This window comes from Salmo trutta, chromosome 37, assembly GCF_901001165.1.
Source record: "Salmo trutta chromosome 37, fSalTru1.1, whole genome shotgun sequence".
In the NCBI taxonomy this organism is placed as follows: Eukaryota; Metazoa; Chordata; class Actinopteri; order Salmoniformes; family Salmonidae; genus Salmo; species Salmo trutta.
The window spans coordinates 3,364,951-3,384,534 of NC_042993.1; the positions used below are offsets into that span (position 1 = coordinate 3,364,951).

Below are 19,584 nucleotides of genomic sequence, written 5' to 3' on the forward strand. Positions count from 1 at the left end.
CTACGCCGCCAGGGACTCAAATCCTGCAGTGCCAGACGTGTCCCCCTGCTTAAGCCAGTACATGTCCAGGCCCGTCTGAAGTTTGCTAGAGAGCATTTGGATGATCCAGAAGAGGATTGGGAGAATGTCATATGGTCAGATGAAACCAAAATATAACTTTTTGGTAAAAACTCAACTCGTCGTGTTTGGAGGACAAAGAATGCTGAGTTGCATCCAAAGAACACCATACCTACTGTGAAGCATGGGGGTGGAAACATCATGCTTTGGGGCTGTTTTTCTGCAAAGGGACCAGGACAACTGATCCGTGTAAAGGAAAGAATGAATGAGGCCATGTATCGTGAGACTTTGAGTGAAAACCTCCTTCCATCAGCAAGGGCATTGAAGATGAAACGTGGCTGGGTCTTTCAGCATGACAATGATCCCAAACACACCGCCCGGGCAACGAAGGAGTGGCTTCGTAAGAAGCATTTCAAGGTCCTGGAGTGGCCTAGCCAGTCTCGAGATCTCAACCCCATAGAAAATCTTCGGAGGGAGTTGAAAGTCTGTGTTGCCCAGCGACAGCCCCAAAACATCACTGCTCTAGAGGAGATCTGCATGGAGGAATGGGCCAAAATACCAGCAAGTGTGTGAAATCCTTGTGAAGACTTACAGAAAACGTTTGACCTGTGTCATTGCCAACAAAGGGTATATAACAAAGTATTGAGATAAACTTTTGTTATTTACCAAATACTTATTTTCCACCATAATTTGCAAATAAATTCATTAAAAATCCTACAATGTGATTTTCTGGATTTTTTTTCTCATTTTGTCTGTCATAGTTGAAGTGTACCTATGATGAAAATTACAGGCCTTTTTACGTGGGAGAACTGACTAAATACTTTATTGCCCCACTGTATCTTTACTTTTACTCAAGTATGAAAATGTGGTACTTTTTCCACCACTGCCAACAGGGAGGGTATGGGACAAGGTTAACCAACAGAGAGGGTATGGGACAAGGTTAACCAACAGAGAGGGTATGGGACAAGGCTAACCAACAGAGAGGGTATGGGACAAGGCTAACCAACAGAGAGGGTATGGGACAAGGCTAACCAACAGAGAGGGTATGGGACAAGGCTAACCAACAGAGAGGGTATGGGACAAGGCTAACCAACAGAGAGGGTATGGGACAAGGCTAACCAACAGAGAGGGTATGGAACAAGGATAACCAACAGAGAGGGTATGAGACAAGGCTAACCAACAGAGAGGGTATGAGACAAGGCTAACCAACAGAGAGGGTATGAGACAAGGTTAACCAACAGAGAGGGTATGGGACAAGGCTAACCAACAGAGAGGGTATGGGACAAGGCTAACCAACAGAGAGGGTATGAGACAAGGCTAACCAACAGAGAGGGTATGAGACAAGGTTAACCAACAGAGAGGGTATGGGACAAGGCTAACCAACAGAGAGGGTATGGGACAAGGTTAACCAACAGAGAGGGTATGGGACAAGGCTAACCAACAGAGAGGGTATGAGACAAGGTTAACCAACAGAGAGGGTATGGGACAAGGCTAACCAACAGAGAGGGTATGAGACAAGGCTAACCAACAGAGAGGGTATGGGACAAGGCTAACCAACAGAGAGGGTATGGGACAAGGCTAACCAACAGAGAGAGTATGGGACAAGGCTAACTAACAGAGAGGGTATGGGACAAGGCTAACCAACAGAGAGGGTATGGGACAAGGCTAACCAACAGAGAGGGTATGGGACAAGGTTAACCAACAGAGAGGGTATGGGACAAGGCTAACCAACAGAGAGGGTATGGGACAAGGCTAACCAACAGAGAGGTAATGGGATAAGGTTAACCAACAGAGAGGGTATGAGACAAGGCTAACCAACAGAGAGGGTATGGGACAAGGCTAACCAACAGAGAGGGTATGGGACAAGGCTAACCAACAGAGAGGGTATGGGACAAGGCTAACCAACAGAGAGGGTATGGAACAAGGCTAACCAACAGAGAGGGTATGAGACAAGGCTAACCAACAGAGAGGGTATGAGACAAGGCTAACCAACAGAGAGGGTATGGGACAAGGCTAACCAACAGAGAGGGTATGAGACAAGGCTAACCAACAGAGAGGGTATGGGACAAGGCTAACCAACAGAGAGGGTATGGGACAAGGCTAACCAACAGAGAGGGTATGGGACAAGGCTAACCAACAGAGAGGGTATGAGACAAGGTTAACCAACAGAGAGGGTATGGGACAAGGCTAACCAACAGAGAGGGTATGGGACAAGGCTAACCAACAGAGAGGGTATGGGACAAGGCTAACCAACAGAGAGGGTATGAGACAAGGTTAACCAACAGAGAGGGTATGGGACAAGGCTAACCAACAGAGAGGGTATGGGACAAGGCTAACCAACAGAGAGGGTATGAGACAAGGTTAACCAACAGAGAGGGTATGGGACAAGGCTAACCAACAGAGAGGGTATGGGACAAGGCTAACCAACAGAGAGGGTATGGGACAAGGCTAACCAACAGAGAGGGTATGAGACAAGGTTAACCAACAGAGAGGGTATGGGACAAGGCTAACCAACAGAGAGGGTATGGGACAAGGTTAACCAACAGAGAGGGTATGAGACAAGGCTAACCAACAGAGAGGGTATGGGACAAGGTTAACCAACAGAGAGGGTATGGGACAAGGCTAACCAACAGAGAGGGTATGGGACAAGGCTAACCAACAGAGAGGGTATGGGACAAGGCTAACCAACAGAGAGGGTATGGGACAAGGCTAACCAACAGAGAGGGTATGGGACAAGGCTAACCAACAGAGAGGGTATGAGACAAGGTTAACCAACAGAGAGGGTATGGGACAAGGCTAACCAACAGAGGGTATGGGACAAGGTTAACCAACAGAGAGGGTATGGGACAAGGCTAACCAACAGAGAGGGTATGAGACAAGGTTAACCAACAGAGAGGGTATGGGACAAGGTTAACCAACAGAGAGGGTATGAGACAAGGCTAACCAACAGAGAGGGTATGGGACAAGGTTAACCAACAGAGAGGGTATGGGACAAGGCTAACCAACAGAGGGGGTATGGGACAAGGCTAACCAACAGAGAGGGTATGGGACAAGGCTAACCAACAGAGAGGGTATGAGACAAGGCTAACCAACAGAGAGGGTATGGGACGAGGCTAACCAACAGAGGGTATGGGACAAGGTTAACCAACAGAGAGGGTATGGGACAAGGCTAACCAACAGAGGGCTCTGAATCAGGACAGAAACAACCGTTGACAATGTGCATGGGTTCCTCTGGTGGTGACTGACCAGTACTGCAGCCCAACAATGTCAAGGCAAAAAAGAAAACTTTTAACAATGTCAATGAGAAAGTGAGAATATTTGTGGGTGATTGATTGGTATAAAACTAATGTAAAAAAAAGTATATTTTGTCTATCTCAATTATGTTCATACTTCTCAATGCCACAGATTTCCCCCCACATTTCTTTTGTCTGTGAGAAGTTGATATCCAATGCAAACCACAAAGAAACATTCAAATCGACAAGAAAGAAAAGTTCAACCTCTTTATTTTCAGTCCACATTACCCACGCTGTAATTCACTTATCCACACAGATCACTAAACTGCTCCAGAGTTTATACAGGATCACTAAACTGCTCCAGAGTTTATACAGGATCATGACACATACCAGTACCCTTGTTCAGGTGTTCACACATGATCATCATACAAAACTCCTATTTGGTCTTGTTTAATGTCTATGTCCACAGGTGTTATGGATATTTAAACGTGATAACGGTTTGTGTTTTTTATAAACTGTAAGCGGAGAGAATGAACAACTAGCTCAAAAAGGAAACAGGAAAAACTACTACTATAGAAAGCACAGAAAAATTCAAAAAAAAAGATGAGATTCAGCTGAATGTGATTCAAAATCCTTGTTTATACCTGGTGCAAACACCGGTCCTTTGTCCTGATCTTGTCCACATTCTCCGAAAAATGTCTACACATGGTAGTAAAATGTGTCTCGTATCTATCCACTGTCTGCATTGTGACCAGATTTTCTGGTCCCTCCCTGTATGCAAATTGTTTGAGAGCTATTCTTTCAAAATATTTTATTTATTTGAACACACATATTGATGCCATAATACTATGGTGCTAAATGTCAATGATTTTAGAAGGTGTTATAATAGTGATTTAAATAGATTCACTGTCCATATGTCTACACTTGTAAGATATCCAGACACAATGTGTGTCTGACTACCTCCGAGGGTGGTCAGGAAATCTGATCACAATGCCTCTTTTAATCATCTACACCAGTTTGAAAATGTGGGCACAAGAAGAATGATCAGGACAAAGGATGCATGTTATAACCAGGTATAAACAGTGCTTTAGGGAATCCAGTACAACCGAAGACATGATCTGCTCTATACAATTGGTGAACTAATAGCAAGGGCACATATCAATTATTACATAATTTGTCTGTCTCCTGATCTCATTATTCAAACCAATCAATATATAGTATTTTCCCTGAACAATATTTGCACAGTACCTTACAATTGTTTAGATAAATTACATATTGGAGTATTCCCTTTCTAACAGACAATGATTCACTTTGTAAAACCCCCAGAACGGACAAGTTGACAAGCAGAAAGAAAGCATATGTATTCATTTTGTATTGCTACATTTACAACATTTGAGTTCGTTTTTTTTTTTGCATAATTTTTCCTGTTTGCAGTTTGGTGTATGGCTGCAATGAAGTATGGCAAATGTCTGTCGTATAGCACCAAAAGACTGTTTGCTGGCCAGACATTTGATGACTTGAATAGTATGATGTAGAAATAGTACATAGCAAAAATGTGCAATGCAGCTCAATCTTTTTGCCTGCAAGGTGATTACATTTTACAAAACAGCAAAGAGAAACAATGCTAATAGCATATTACTAGACAAATAAAGCTAGTCAACACAGTCAATACAGGTCTGCTCCGTGTTCCATTGTGATTCACCTACTCCTTTTGTATCCCGGGTTTATTGTTAACGTGTTGCTTTCTGGTCATCTGAGAGGGATACAAAACCACTAGGAGCTGAAAGTCAGACATGTTACGCAGTGACCGCTCACTTGGTACAGTAATGTACTTTCCCAAGATTTGACAATCAAACATGTTTTTCATGTTTTTTTTCAAAAAGATTTTGTTCCAATTACAAATGATAAAAAGGTAGAATTACAGTCTGGTTGCATCCAGGTTACCTTAATTTTAAAAACAGGTAAAGGGGGGAGATCACTTACCAGAACTTAACTTTATCATTTGGGGTTCGTCTAAAAAGCATCAACATAGTTATATAAAAACATATATCCAAATTGTAGCTTCGATAAGCCAGAGTAAGGGAACTAAAGGTTCCAATTTTTAAAAAAGACTTTACTTTTTTAATCTCAGTTATTCAAGAAGTTATATTAATATATAGCACCAGCCTGTAGATCACAAGTCTTGGGGATGTATGTTCTGAAAGAGACAATGTGGTGAACTAAATAGCATAACCCAGACAGCAGTGAGACAAAATGCTGAATTCCCCAAAGAACTAAAAGTGCAGTCCCACTCCAGCAAATTCCCAGACCCAAGCTATCTAACCCCGGCCACAGAACACCTCTCCTCTCCTACCACCTCTATGCCAACTGATGAGGTGCTTCAAGCATTTCCATGAGGAACGTGTCGATAGGGGTGTCACCGATCAGCTTGAAGAAGAACAGGTGCTCCAAACACTTCAAGCCAATAGAACGCAGTGCTGGCAGCCTGAGGAGGAGCTTAGCAAACCTGAGGGGGAGGGGTGAAGAGTGAGGGAATGAAATAACGGGACATTAATAACCTACATGAATGCAGCAGCAACACTCCTAGCTCTTACAGGCTCAGTTAGCAGCACAACTACAGGAGAGCAGATTAGTACAATGAGGGAAAAAAGTATTTGATCCCCTGCTGATTTTGTACGTTTGCCCACCGACAAAGAAATTATCAGTCTATAATTTTAATGGTAGGTTTATTTGAACAGTGAGAGACAGAACAAAAAAATCAAGAAAAACACATGTCAAAAATGTTATAAATTGATTTGCATTTTAATGAGGGAAATAAGTATTTGACCCCTCTGCAAAACATGACTTAGTACTTGGTGGCAAAACCCTTCTTGGCAATCACAGAGGTCAGATGTTTCTTGTAATTGGCCACCAGGTTGGCACACATCTCAGGAGGGATTTTGTCCCACTCCTCTTTGCAGATCTTCTCCAAGTCATTAAGGTTTTGAGACTGCAGTTTGGCAACTCGAACCTTCAGCAAGATTTGACGGTACATGGCCCCGTCCATCGTCCCTTTGATACGGTGAAGTTGTCCTGTCCCCTTACCAGAAAAACACTCCCAAAGCATAATGTTTCCACCTCCATGTTTGACGGTGGGGATGGTGTTCTTGGGGTCATAGGCAGCATTCCTCCTCCTCCAAACACGGCGAGTTGAGTTGATACCAAATAGCTCCATTTTGGTCTCATCTGACCACAACACTTTCACCCAGTTGTCCTCTGAATCATTCAGATGTTCATTGGCAAACTTCAGACGGGCACGTATATGTGCTTTCTTGAGCAGGGGGACCTTGTGGGCGCTGCAGGATTTCAGTCCTTCACGGCGTAGTGTGTTACCAATTGTTTGGTGACTATGGTCCCAGCTGCCTTGAGATCACTGACAAGATCCTCCCGTGTTGTTCTGGGCTGATTCCTCACCGTTCTCATGATCATCGCAACTCCACGAGGTGAGATCTTGCATGGAGCCCCATGCCGAGGGAGATTGACAGTTCTTTTGGGTTTCTTCCATTTGCGAATAATCGCAACAACTGTTGTCACCTTCTCACCAAGCTGCTTGGCGATGGTCTTGTAGCCCATTCCAGCCTTGTGTAGGTCTACAATCTTGTCCCTGACATCCTTGGAGAGCTCTTTGGTCTTGGCCATGGTGGAGAGTTTGGAATCTGATTGATTGATTGCTTCTGTGGACAGGTGTCTTTTATACAGGTAACAAGCTGAGATTAGGAGCACTCCCTTTACGAGTGTGCTCCTAATCTAAGCTCGTTACCTGTATAAAAAGACACCTGGGAGCCAGAAATCTTTCTGATTGAGAGGGGGTCAAATACTTATTTCCCTCATTAAAATGCTAATGAATTTATAACATTTTTGCCATGCAGTTTTCTGGATTTTTGTTGTTGTTATTCTGTCTCTCACTGTTCAAATAAACCTACCATTAAAATTATAGACGGATAATTTCTTTGTCAGTGGGCAAACGTACAAAATCAGCAGGGGATCAAATACTTTTTTCCCTCACTGTACGTATTGTTTCACACACAATACAAATGTATTTATCCAGGATGTACATGCCTTTTAGTGTATGAGATACTAGTACTAATTCATGTAGCACATGAAAGCCTACCTTCCCTGCTGCTCTGGGTATTTCTGCTTGCAGTAGGCTTCCAGTGACGCATAGACCTTCTCTCTCAGGAGCTCCACCTCTCCGGTGTTGGACAGACCTTTAGCGTCTGAGGGAGGGACACAGTTATTGGAAGGAAACCATGACAGTAAAGGTGCAGAGGTAACATTGTGTATGAGGGACTAATGGTAACAATAGAGCACCTGGGTTGAAGAGGACGATGGCACGGAGGCAGCCCAGCTCTGTCTTGTCCATCTGCATGTCTCTCATCTTACTGACCAGCTCAGTGAGAACCCTACAGGAGGCCGGAAAGAGTTTTCTACATAGATATACACTTGGTGTGTGTGTGTGTGTGTGTGTGTGTGTGTTTGTGTGTGTGTGTAGGTTATTACCGGTCAAATATGGCTCCCACCTCAGCACTCTGCACACTCTCCCTGTGGGGGACAATTACAGTGTGTTATCACATTATGATGATCACAGAATTTAATACAACACTGTTATTATATACCTCTATGGTAATTATGCTATTATTAGAATATTGTACGTTTTCCCTATTAGTGGTTAATGTTATCGGAAGCTGATCCTAGGTCTGTACCTAGGGGAAATTTAACCGCATACCATGTGCCTACCTGTCAAAGATGGCCGCCACCCCTGCACTGTGTGCCAACCTGTCAAAGATGGCCGCCACCCCTGCACTGTGTGCCTACCTGTCAAATATGGCCGCCACCCCTGCACTGTGTGCCTACCTGTCAAAGATGGCCGCCACCCCTGCACTGTGTGCCTACCTGTCAAAGATGGCCGCCACCCCTGCACTGTGTGCCTACCTGTCAAAGATGGCCGCCACCCCTGCACTGTGTGCCTACCTGTCAAAGATGGCCGCCACCCCTGCACTGTGTGCCTACCTGTCAAAGATGGCCGCCACCCCTGCACTGTGTGCCTACCTGTCAAAGATGGCCGCCACCCCTGCACTGTTTGCCTACCTGTCAAAGATGGCCGCCACCCCTGCACTATGTGCATTGTCCCGGTGTAGCTCATTGGCCAGCAGGACCCCGTCCTTCACAGCGATGGAGCGGTGGGAGAAGGAGGCGATCAGAAGTTCATTCCACCCTGACACACACAGGAGAAAAAGAGAGGGGAGAAGACAGGAGAGGAGCAGAAGAGGGAGAAGAGACCGAAGGGACGGGACAGATACACAGGACGCAAGAGCGGAGAGAATCAGAGAAGGGAGGAGGAGAGACATCAACAACCTCTGGGGCATTTGCTACTGTCCAACAGAGTTAACTCATGGTGCTACTGATAAGATGGATTAATAATGTATCAAATGATAGACCATGGATTGCTTGTTGCTCACTTACTCTACATGGTCAAAAGTATGTGGACACCCCTTGAAATTAGTGGATTCTGGTATTTCAACATTTCTGCTACAATAGCCCCCTGATGAATCCCTGGTAAATACATTTCTGCTACAACAGCCCCCTGATGAATCCCTGGTAAAGACATTTCTGCTACAATAGCCCCCTGACGAAGGACAGTGAAAGACATTTCTGCTACAATAGCCCTCTGGCGAAGGATGGATAAAGCACAAGAATAAAGCATAGAATTAGCGGCTGCAGGCTGCTCTTATAATATATATATATATACACATACATATATATAGTACCAGTCAAAAGTTTTGACATTGTAGAATAATAGTGAAGACATCAAAACTATGAAATAACACATATGGAATCATGCAGTAGTCAAAAAAGTGTTAAATCAAAATATATTTTATATTTGAGATCTTTGCATTGATGATCGCTTTGCACAATCTTGGCATTCTCTCAACCAGCTTTATTACGTAGTCACCTAGAATGCATTTCTCAGGTGTGCCTTGTTAAAAGTTAATTTTTGGGAATTTCTTCCCTTCTTAATGTGTTTGAGCCAATCAGTTGTGTTGTGAGAAGGTAGGGGTGATAGACAGAAGATAGCCCTATTTGGTAAAAGACCAAGTCCATATTATGGGAAGAACACCTTAAATAAGCAAAGAGAAATGACAGTCCATAATTAATGAAGACAGAAGATAGCCCTATTTGGTAAAAGACCAAGTTCATATTATGGGAAGAACAGCTTAAATAAGCAAAGAGAAATGACAGTCCATAATTAATGAAGACATGCAGGTCAGTCAATCCCGACAATTTCAATAACTTTTAAAGTGCAGTCACAAAAACCAAGCGCTTTGATGAAACTGTCTCACCGCCGCAGGAAAGGAAGACCCAGAGTTAACTTATCCTCTGCAGCAGAGGTCACTGTGCCTCAGATTGCAGCCCAAATAAATGCTTCACAAAGTTCAAGTAACAGACATCTAAACAGCAACTGTTCAGAGGAGACTGCGTGAATCAGGCGTTCATGGTCAAATTGCTGCAAAGAAACCATTACTAAAGGACACCAACAAAAAGAAGAGACTTACTTGGGCCAAGAAACACGAGCAATGAATATTAGACCGGTGGAAATCTGTCCTTTGGTCTGATGAGTTCAAATTTTAGATCTTTGGTTCCAACCGCCGTGTTTTGTGAGACGCAGAGTAAGTGAACAGGTGATCTCTGCATGTGTGGTTTCCAATGTGAAGCATGGAGAAGGTGGTGTGATGGTGCTTTGCTGGTGACACCGTCTGTGATTTATTTAGAATTCAAGGCACTCTTAACCAGCATGGCTACCACAGCATTCTGTAAGGATACTCCATCCCATCTGGTTTGCGCTTAGTTGGACTATCATTTGTTTTTCAACAGGACAATTGCCCAACACACCTCCAGGCTGTGTAATGGCTATTTGACCAAGAAGGAGAGTGATGGAGTGCTGCATCAGATGACCTGGCCCCCATAATCACCTGACCTCAACCCAACTGAGATGGTTTGGGGTAAGTTGGACCGCAGAGTTGAGAAAAAGCAGCCAACAAATGCTCAGCATATGTGGGAACTCCTTCAAGACTGTTGGAAAAGCATTCCAGGTGAAGCTGGTTGAGAGAATGCCATGAGTGTGCAAAGCTGTCATCAAGGCAAAGGGTGGCTACTTTGAAGAATCTAAAATATAAAGCATTTTGATTTGTTTAACACTTTTTTGGTTACTACACGACTCCATGTGTGTTATTTCATAGTTTGTATGTGTTCACTATTATTCTACAATGTAGAAAATTGTTAAAAAAATGTTTTTAAAAACCTTGAACGAGTAGGTGTCTGAAAACTTTTGACTGGTACTGTATATATTAAACCCCCCCACACATATTTGGGTACTAAACCATTTATTATTTAAAAATGTTTTACTTATTATTTTAAATATTAAATAAAGAATGAGGGAGCAATCTCTTCTCGCTTCTTCACTGTTGACATTGAGACTGGTGTTTTGCGGGTACTATTTAATGAAGCTGCCAGTTGAGGATTTGAGGTGTCTGTTCCTCAAACTTCTTGCTCAGTTGTGCACCAGGGCCTCCCACTCCTCTTTCTATTCTGGTTAGAGCCAGTTTGCACTGTTCTGTGAAGGCAGTTGTACACAGCGTTGTATGAGATCTTCAGTTTCTTGGCAATTTCTCACATGGAATAGCCTTAATTTCTCAGAACAAGAATAGACTGACGAGTTTGAGAAGAAAGTTATTTGTTTCTGGCCATTTTGAGCCTGTAATTGAACCCACAATTGCTGATGCTCCAGATACTCAACTAGTCTAAAGGCGGCCAGTTTTATTGCTTCTTTAATCAGAACAACAGTTTTCAGCTGTGCTAACATAATTGCAATAGGGTTTTCTAATGATCAATTAGCCTTTTAAAATTATAAACTTGGATTAGCCAACACAATGTGCCATTGGAACACAGGAGTGATGGTTGCTGATAATGGGCCTCTGTACGCCTATGTAGATATTCCATTTTATTTTTTATTGTTTTTACTCAGCCGTTTCTAGCTACAATAGTAATTTACAACATTAGCAATGTCTACACTGTATTTCTGATCAATTTGATGTTATTTTAATGGACCAAAAAATGTCACTTCTTTCAAAAACAAGGATATTTCTAAGTGACCCCAAACTTTTGAACGGTAGTGTATGGTCTTGTTTTATAATAGCAGGATATATGGTCTTGTTTTATAATAGCAGGATATATGGTCTTGTTTTATAATAGCAGGATATGTCTTGTTTTATAATAGCAGGATATATGTGCATGTAATACAATTCCTAGATGTTAGGAATAATCTCACAATAGGGGCAGCTCCTTCTCTATGATCAGTCGTTTTGGGCTCTGCACTGGTAGATAAATGTACGCTATCATATGTACTACTCTGGTTGCCTCTCGAATGAATACGGGAACAGAAAATCACTTGGAAATTATATTCTTTGAGACAGTGGATATCACATCCAGCCTCCTGATGTCTCCCTCCCTCCAGACAGTGGTACCTGCACGCAGGAGGATGACCTGGTCGTCCAGGGGCAGCTCAGAGAAATGGGGGATCCTCTTGGCCCACTCCACCAACGCAAACAGCTGCTTGTCTGCAGTCTGGCAGATGTTTGTCACCGCATCATGGGGCTAAAACACACAAAAAAGATACAAAAATGCCATAAAATGCAATAACAACAATAACAGACCCTAAAAGCCAATGCTGAAGCTAGAAATAATGCAATAATCACTATTAGGAAAGAAAATGCTTTTAATCTCCATGCTAAAGAGACAGCAGTTTATCTAACGTTTTTAAAGAATATTCGTCCCAAGAGCTAAGTAGTAGGCTATGAATCACCGAGGCAGATAATTCCTTTAACTGACACCGCAACATTTCCAGAACCTTTACCGGGTGGAGGACTCCCTGAGTTAGGAATAAACACAGAAGAAATCCTCCAACCACAATTTCCGAAAAATATGGGAATTGTGCAACCCTAATACTGATCCAGGCAACAGTATAGCCCTGTATACTCACAGAGCTACCAGCGGAGCCTGCATCTGAGTGGAGCTCTGCCCTCTGCTCCACGGACGTCTCTGCCTCCAAGATCTTCTCCACGGGCATCTCCTCGTTCACAGCACTGCTGCACTCCAGTCCCTCCTCTCGCTCCCTGATCCTCTGACGCTCCTCCTGGACTGCTGCACCCCGCCATGCATCCAAACACACCACAGAGCCAGGAGAGGAGAGGGAGAGACGGGAGACAGGAAGAGGGGTGTGGGTTAATAGGAGAGAGGGACGGGAGGGTTAGAAAAGACAAGGATAGAAAAGACAAAGAGACAGAAGAAAGGAAAGGAGGAAGCCCTATTGTGCCCATCTTAACTCCTGTTAGGCTTCATCCAAACAGGGTGAAAGGTCAAATTGGTATATTTTATATAACAATGCATTCATTTCTTAGCCAATGTGTTGTGAGAATTAGTCTACCAGTGTGTGCCAAGCATTTGTTATTTAATTGCACCCTCTCAATACCACATCCAATCATATATCATCTCTCCATTCTCCCAATGTCTTTATCCTTACATTTCTGACGTTCATCTTGGACCACTATAGAAAGAGGGAGAAAGAATAGGGGAAAAGGAAGAGAGAGAGAGGGGTTAGTTATATGAACCTACCCCTATATGCTCTCCCCCTGTTTTGTTAATGACTTTGAAAACAATGCACCATCCCCCCACACAATACAATGATCAAATAGAAGTTATCGTCAAAGGTTTTACTGGGCTAGGTCAATATTCAACATAACTCAATCATTTCACCAAATGATTCTGGGCTTTGAACTATACCCTTTTACAACGGCCTACTTCACAATTCAATTTAAAATGTCATTCATTAAAGAAAATGTAGTCAAGTTTGAGATTCTGCAGGTATAAAAAACACGTTTCTCAATCGCTCCCTCCTCCAATTTTTTTCATGTTTCCCTTTCAAAAGCACTCCTACAAACTCTCAAAGTTGAAAAATATGAATGGCCCAAAACCATTAGGCTCTGCTCCAAATGTTCAGTCCCTCCCTTCCCTCTTCATGCCCATAGCCAGACGTTCAGTCCTTCCCTACCTTCCCTATTCATGCCCATAGCCAGACGTTCAGTCCTTCCCTACCTTCAATCTTCATGATAATAGCCAGACGTTCAGTCCTTCCCTACCTTCCCTCTTCATGATAATAGCCAGACGTTCAGTCCTTCTCTACCTTCCCTCTTCATGCCCATAGCCAGACGTTCAGTCCTTCCCTACCTTCCCTCTTCATGATAATAGCCAGGCGTTCTGTCCTTCCCTATTCATGATAATAGCCAGGCGTTCTGTCCTTCCCTACCTTCCCTCTTCATGATAATAGCCAGACGTTCAGTCCTTCCCTCTTCATGATAATAGCCAGACGTTCAGTCCTTCCCTCTTCATGATAATAGCCAGACGTTCAGCCCTTCCCTCTTCATGATAATAGCCAGACGTTCAGTCCTTCCCTCTTCATGATAATAGCCAGACGTTCAGTCCTTCCCTCTTCATGATAATAGCCAGGCGTTCTGTCCTTCCCTACCTTCCCTCTTCATGATAATAGCCAGACGTTCAGTCCTTCCCTCTTCATGATAATAGCCAGACGTTCAGCCCTTCCCTCTTCATGATAATAGCCAGACGTTCAGTCCTTCCCTCTTCATGATAATAGCCAGACGTTCAGTCCTTCCTTACCTTCCCTCTTCATGATAATAGCCAGACGTTCAGTCCTTCCCTACCTTCCCTCTTCATGATAATAGCCAGACGTTCAGTCCTTCCCTACCTTCCCTCTTCATGATAATAGCCAGACGTTCAGTCCTTCCCTACCTTCCCTCTTCATGATAATAGCCAGACGTTCAGTCCTTCTCTACCTTCCCTCTTCATGATAATAGCCAGACGTTCAGTCCTTCCTTACCTTCCCTCTTCATGATAATAGCCAGACGTTCAGTCCTTCCCTACCTTCCCTCTTCATGATAATAGCCAGACGTTCAGTCCTTCCCTCTTCATGATAATAGCCAGACGTTCAGTCCTTCCCTACCTTCCCTCTTCATGATAATAGCCAGACGTTCAGTCCTTCTCTACCTTCCCTCTTCATGATAATAGCCAGACGTTCAGTCCTTCCTTACCTTCCCTCTTCATGATAATAGCCAGACGTTCAGTCCTTCCCTACCTTCCCTCTTCATGATAATAGCCAGACGTTCAGTCCTTCTCTACCTTCCCTCTTCATGATAATAGCCAGACGTTCAGTCCTTCCTTACCTTCCCTCTTCATGATAATAGCCAGACGTTCAGTCCTTCCCTACCTTCCCTCTTCATGATAATAGCCAGACGTTCAGTCCTTCCCTCTTCATGATAATAGCCAGACGTTCAGTCCTTCCCTACCTTCCCTCTTCATGATAATAGCCAGACGTTCAGTCCTTCCCTCTTCATGATAATAGCCAGACGTTCAGTCCTTCCCTACCTTCCCTCTTCATGATAATAGCCAGACGTTCAGTCCTTCCCTACCTTCCCTCTTCATGATAATAGCCAGACGTTCTGTCCTTCCCTCTTCATGATAATAGCCAGCATTTCTGTCCTTCTCTACCTTCCCTCTTCATGATAATAGCCAGGCGTTCTGTCCTTCCCTACCTTCCCTCTTCATGATAATAGCCAGACGTTCAGTCCTTCCCTACCTTCCCTCTTCATGCCCATAGCCAGACGTTCAGTCCTTCCCTACCTTCCCTCTTCATGATAATAGCCAGACGTTCAGCCCTTCCCTCTTCATGATAATAGCCAGACGTTCAGTCCTTCCTTACCTTCCCTCTTCATGATAATAGCCAGACGTTCAGTCCTTCCTTACCTTCCCTCTTCATGATAATAGCCAGGCGTTCTGTCCTTCCCTACCTTCCCTCTCCATGATAATAGCCAGATGTTCAGTCCTTCCCTCTTCATGATAATAGCCAGACGTTCAGTCCTTCCCTACCTTCCCTCTTCATGATAATAGCCAGACGTTCAGTCCTTCTCTACCTTCCCTCTTCATGATAATAGCCAGACGTTCAGTCCTTCCCTACCTTCCCTCTTCATGATAATAGCCAGACGTTCTGTCCTTCTCTACCTTCCCTCTTCATGATAATAGCCAGACGTTCAGTCCTTCCCTACCTTCCCTCTTCATGATAATAGCCAGATGTTCAGTCCTTCCCTATTCATGATAATAGCCAGACGTTCAGTTCTTCCTTACCTTCCCTCTTCATGCCCATAGCCAGACACTTCTGGTAGCGACAGTACTGGCAGCGATTGCGCTGGCGCTTGTCCACCAGGCATTCTTTGTTATCCCTGCAGGTGTAGCTCAGGTCCTTGCGCACTGTGCGTTTGAAGAAGCCCTTGCAACCTTCACAGCTGTACACACCATAGTGCTTACCTGCGGGAAGGGGGAGGGGTAGACTTGTCACACCAACATTTTAAAAACGATACGACACCAGGCCAAGTAGTACCGCAGTAAACACCATTTTTTAAATAATAAAAAAAAAATCAGTGACCTAGAATCCTGTTCGCCCCATCCCCCAGACGCTTGTTCACGTTTTCTAAAAATTCACACTTCTACTCAATACAACACATTAAATGTAGCTTCACACTGATCACTGTATAACAGAATACTGCATAGAATGTCTGATTTGCTAAGTTGTGCAAAGGCCTACATGTGATTTGGCTGGAGGAATGGGAGGAAGGAATATACTCCAGTGGAGGCTGCTGAAGGGAGGACGGCTCATAATTATGACTGGAACTATGCAAATGGAATGTCATCCAACACATAGAAAACATGTGTTTGATACCATTCTGCTCCAGCCATTACCACCAGCCCGTCCTTCCCAATAAGGTGCTACCAACCTCCAGTGATATACTGTACATGCATAATGATCTGCAAGTCATCGTCTCAGTAAGAGGAAAGCACTGCATGAAACCTTTACTCTTCAGTTAACACAGACACACTGTCTCCCTCACACACACACCACTTGCTGTCTCCCACAAACACACACAGCTCCCAACTTTTAAAAACGTTCGGCACCAAACAGAATTTAAGGAGTACCAGAAAGAAATAGATGTGTTTATATAGTTTAGTCTTCCATTAGGCCAACAGTATATGAATCCTACCTTTTGAAGCACATCTCATGAGTAGCAGACCCTTTTCCTTTCTTCCTGTTCCAATCAAAATGTGCCTAAACCTACTGCCAAGGTACCAGCTTGTTAGCTAGCTAGGTAACATGACTGAACAACGTTGTTTGTTATCAAAACAATAATTAGCGACCCGGTATTAGTTTAAAATGGCTCACAATTAATTTATTTGTATTATATAAATGTGCGCAAAAGGCATCTCTGGTAATATGGGACATATTTTAGAGACAAGACGTTTTCTTTGCTGTAAAGCAGCAAGGACGCCTGTCGCCAAGCGGTCCTCCATTTTCCCTCTGACACTCAGCAGCTGCATGACCGTGAACTTGAAGTCTACTCAGACTGGTCTGTGCTCTTGGTTATAACAGGCGATGAAATGATACAATGCATCAACACTGCTCCAATGTAACAAATCTAACAACAGAAGACTAACAACAGAAGACTCATCAGGGCCTGGGTCTGATTCCCTGCTTGCCATCACGGCTAAATTATATTTGACGGCGGAATAGACGCACATGAAGAATGAACGGAGAGAAGCAGGTGAGTGAGGGGTGGGCTGGTAGGGGATGCTGAGAGAAACAGGTGAGTGAGGGGCGGGCTGGTAGGGGATGCTGAGAGAAGCAGGTGACTGAGGGGCGGGCTGGTAGGGGAAGCGGCTGGCTGATTACAGCTACCACACGTGACCTGCTCATACAAGTGACTATTTCTTAAATTCAACTGAATATATAAACAAAACTGACTTCATAAACATTTAATAACAGGCAGGTTCTTTAGATCGGTAGGGTTGAAAAAGTCAGTAGTATCATATGAAACAGTACTACGGGATTCTAAGTATTATGATGTTTTGGTACTGTGATATTACCGTGGTACCGGTATACACTATGTAGGAATGAGGACAGATTTAGTTTTTTGATGAGCAAAGTTACGCAGAGCTTCACTAATTAATGAATCTGCAGTGTTTCAAGTGCCTTTATTGTTTATATAGTGACAGAATCAAACAGGCCAGTAAAGAACATTGGTTAGAATGATGGGGAGAGGTCAGGACACACAGCTGAAGACAGCTGACAAAAAGGATTATCCTCTCTGAAATTGCCAGGGATTTAAAATAAGTCCCCGGCCCGACGTTTCACCTCTACTAACCCTGCTCTTAGTGCACAGCACTCACCAGAGGAGCGGTCTCCACAGATGGCACACATGCGTTTCTGGGAGAGCATTATCCCAGGGCTGTGTGCAGACATAGGCCTCAAGCCAAACGGGGGTTTAACATCATCCGAGCTGCTTATTGAGTGCATCCCCATTGTAGAGTTGATCTGTGCACAAACAAAAAGTGGGAAAAAAAATAAATACAACAATGTTGTTATCATGACTGATTAAACAAAATTTACATCTAGGCTATGTAGGCTAGCCTAAATGTCAGCCTTTCTGTGCGCAGCAACAAACTTCCGCACTAGTCTGAGCTCGGAAATAATGCTAGAGAATAAACGCATACAGAGTAGGATCATTCAAATGCAAAGATGAAAGCAAAACAAGGACCCCGGGTGTGTATCTCACCTGGCTACTGCTAATAGGCCCATAACCCATGGAGGGTGCCACACCAGGGGATCCCAGTGAGGGGCTGATGACTGAGAAAGGCGAGCCAAAGGTGCTGGTGGGACTGTTGGAGGCTGAACTGGTGGGCTGATGCGATGACATGGCTATTGAGCTACCCAGCGGAGAGGAGGATGATGAGTTGTCTGAAGGACAATAATCTGTTGGGGTTGAAGGTTACATTATCACAATTGATAACTATTTTTTTCAAGACTAGCTACATCATCATGTGGCCAGCGAAATGTATTCACATAAATGCCACTTGTAGGCCCCTAGCTACTTAGACAGCTGACGATATTCAGTTGATTGTAAGACATTCAGAATTCTCACTGGTCATTATTTGATCTAACAACTTACTTACCGGTAGCTAGCTAGTTAGGTTGTTCCTACTAACTAGCTAGGTAACGTTAAACTGTTTAATTAAAAATAGAAAGGCCTAAATAACTGACCTGTTAGCAAGCTAGCTACCATGGAATGGGGTATGCCCGATACTGTATTAATGATAAATACTCCATAATCGTATCAACTGACCTTAGATTTGACAGGCCTCTCTCCACATTACTAACGTTATTTACTAGCTAGCTAAAATAAAACAAACGTCGTAGCTAGCTAGCTATGTTCGGTAGTTAGCTAACGAGTTACCTCGCTAGGTAGTTAAATTTAAGACGGTCAGTTGACTTTAGCTAGTTAAACATTTTTATAAACACTGGTGTCATCCAAGTGGGCAAATGAGAGATCACTTTAATCCAGCGTTGGCGATGATTAAAAAGCTAACATGTACTTCTGGCTAACATTAGTAAGCAATGGTAAATTAGACCAGACGTTAGCTAACTTTAGTTAGCTAGCTAGCACGTAGCTACTGTATGTAAACTAAACATATGTATACGTTGATTGTAAGCAATTAAATATCACAGCAAGCATCGATTGTACCGAACTTTCAACTTTTTAAAAACTCACACCATGTTTCGCTAGATAACTTGCCGGCTAGCTAGCTGTTTCAAAATCATTGGTGGTAGCTAGCCAGCGAGCTAACGTTAGCCGTCTAGTTAACTAATGCTAATGTTGGCCTCAAAAAGATAAATTCGCGAGTTACAATTGGGGGAACGCAATATACTCACTAGAAACACCTTCGGCACATCGTTGTAGGTTACATAACTATTTCTAGTTGCATATTATTTGCGAAATCCAAGAGACGGACCATATACGAGGTAATAGGCCTACACTCAAACCCCGTTTACTTGATGCTGTTGTTGTTTACACGGAAAGGAAGCCATGTTGGCTCAATGCCAGTGACAGTGTCTTTAGAGCCACAATGTCTCTGGGCAGAACAGTTGCAACATGCACCAGTGGTAGGACTAACGTTTCAATCTCCCTCTATATACTGTACCTAATATATAAAGGAAAATCAACAGATTCACAAATTAAACAACATTGCATTTTACAAATGTAACTATACTACTAGCCTACTATGAATATATGTAAATCAATGT

At 43.4% G+C, this 19,584-nt stretch overlaps 1 protein-coding gene and 2 long non-coding RNA genes across 6 annotated transcripts; all 3 read right to left on the reverse strand.

The window, feature by feature from the left end:
• Positions 1 to 3,543: 3,543 nt before the first annotated feature.
• LOC115177095 (retinoic acid receptor RXR-beta-A) lies at positions 3,544 to 19,377 on the reverse strand. 2 transcript variants are annotated; one of them, XM_029737599.1, is made up of 12 exons: positions 19,213 to 19,377; positions 18,059 to 18,255; positions 17,673 to 17,817; positions 15,579 to 15,758; positions 12,907 to 12,930; positions 12,367 to 12,524; positions 11,852 to 11,981; positions 8,418 to 8,544; positions 7,830 to 7,871; positions 7,641 to 7,732; positions 7,441 to 7,546; positions 3,544 to 5,796 (listed from the first exon to the last, which is right to left on the reverse strand). In XM_029737599.1, exons 2-12 carry the CDS (start codon positions 18,197 to 18,199, stop codon positions 5,649 to 5,651), a joined length of 1,293 nt encoding a protein of 430 aa, XP_029593459.1. In that variant the 5' UTR covers positions 18,200 to 18,255; positions 19,213 to 19,377; the 3' UTR covers positions 3,544 to 5,648. The 2 variants fall into 2 exon arrangements, with proteins under 2 accessions (XP_029593459.1, XP_029593458.1); XM_029737598.1 differs by having other exon boundaries at positions 12,367 to 12,527.
• On the reverse strand, positions 7,983 to 8,294 carry LOC115177097 (uncharacterized). The gene is made up of 2 exons (XR_003872347.1): positions 8,184 to 8,294; positions 7,983 to 8,105 (listed from the first exon to the last, which is right to left on the reverse strand). It is a non-coding gene; the product is annotated as an uncharacterized LOC115177097 (long non-coding RNA).
• Positions 13,286 to 15,355, reverse strand: LOC115177096 (uncharacterized). 3 transcript variants are annotated; one of them, XR_003872346.1, is made up of 3 exons: positions 15,157 to 15,355; positions 14,946 to 15,077; positions 13,286 to 13,469 (listed from the first exon to the last, which is right to left on the reverse strand). It is a non-coding gene; the product is annotated as an uncharacterized LOC115177096 (long non-coding RNA). The 3 variants fall into 3 exon arrangements; XR_003872345.1 differs by lacking the exon at positions 13,286 to 13,469 and adding an exon at positions 14,835 to 14,857; XR_003872344.1 differs by lacking the exon at positions 13,286 to 13,469 and having other exon boundaries at positions 14,885 to 15,077.
• Positions 19,378 to 19,584: the final 207 nt, after the last annotated feature.

Coding starts and splice junctions, on each gene's coding strand:
- LOC115177095 (XM_029737598.1), bottom strand. CDS start 18,199: ATGTCATCGCATCAGCCCACCAGTTCAGCCTCCAACAGTCCCACCAGC. Junction 7,733..7,829: donor GTGGGAGCCATATTTGACCG/GTAATAACCTAC, acceptor GGCCTCCTGTAG/GGTTCTCACTGAGCTGGTCA. Junction 7,547..7,640: donor CATCGTCCTCTTCAACCCAG/GTGCTCTATTGT, acceptor TCCCTCCCTCAG/ACGCTAAAGGTCTGTCCAAC.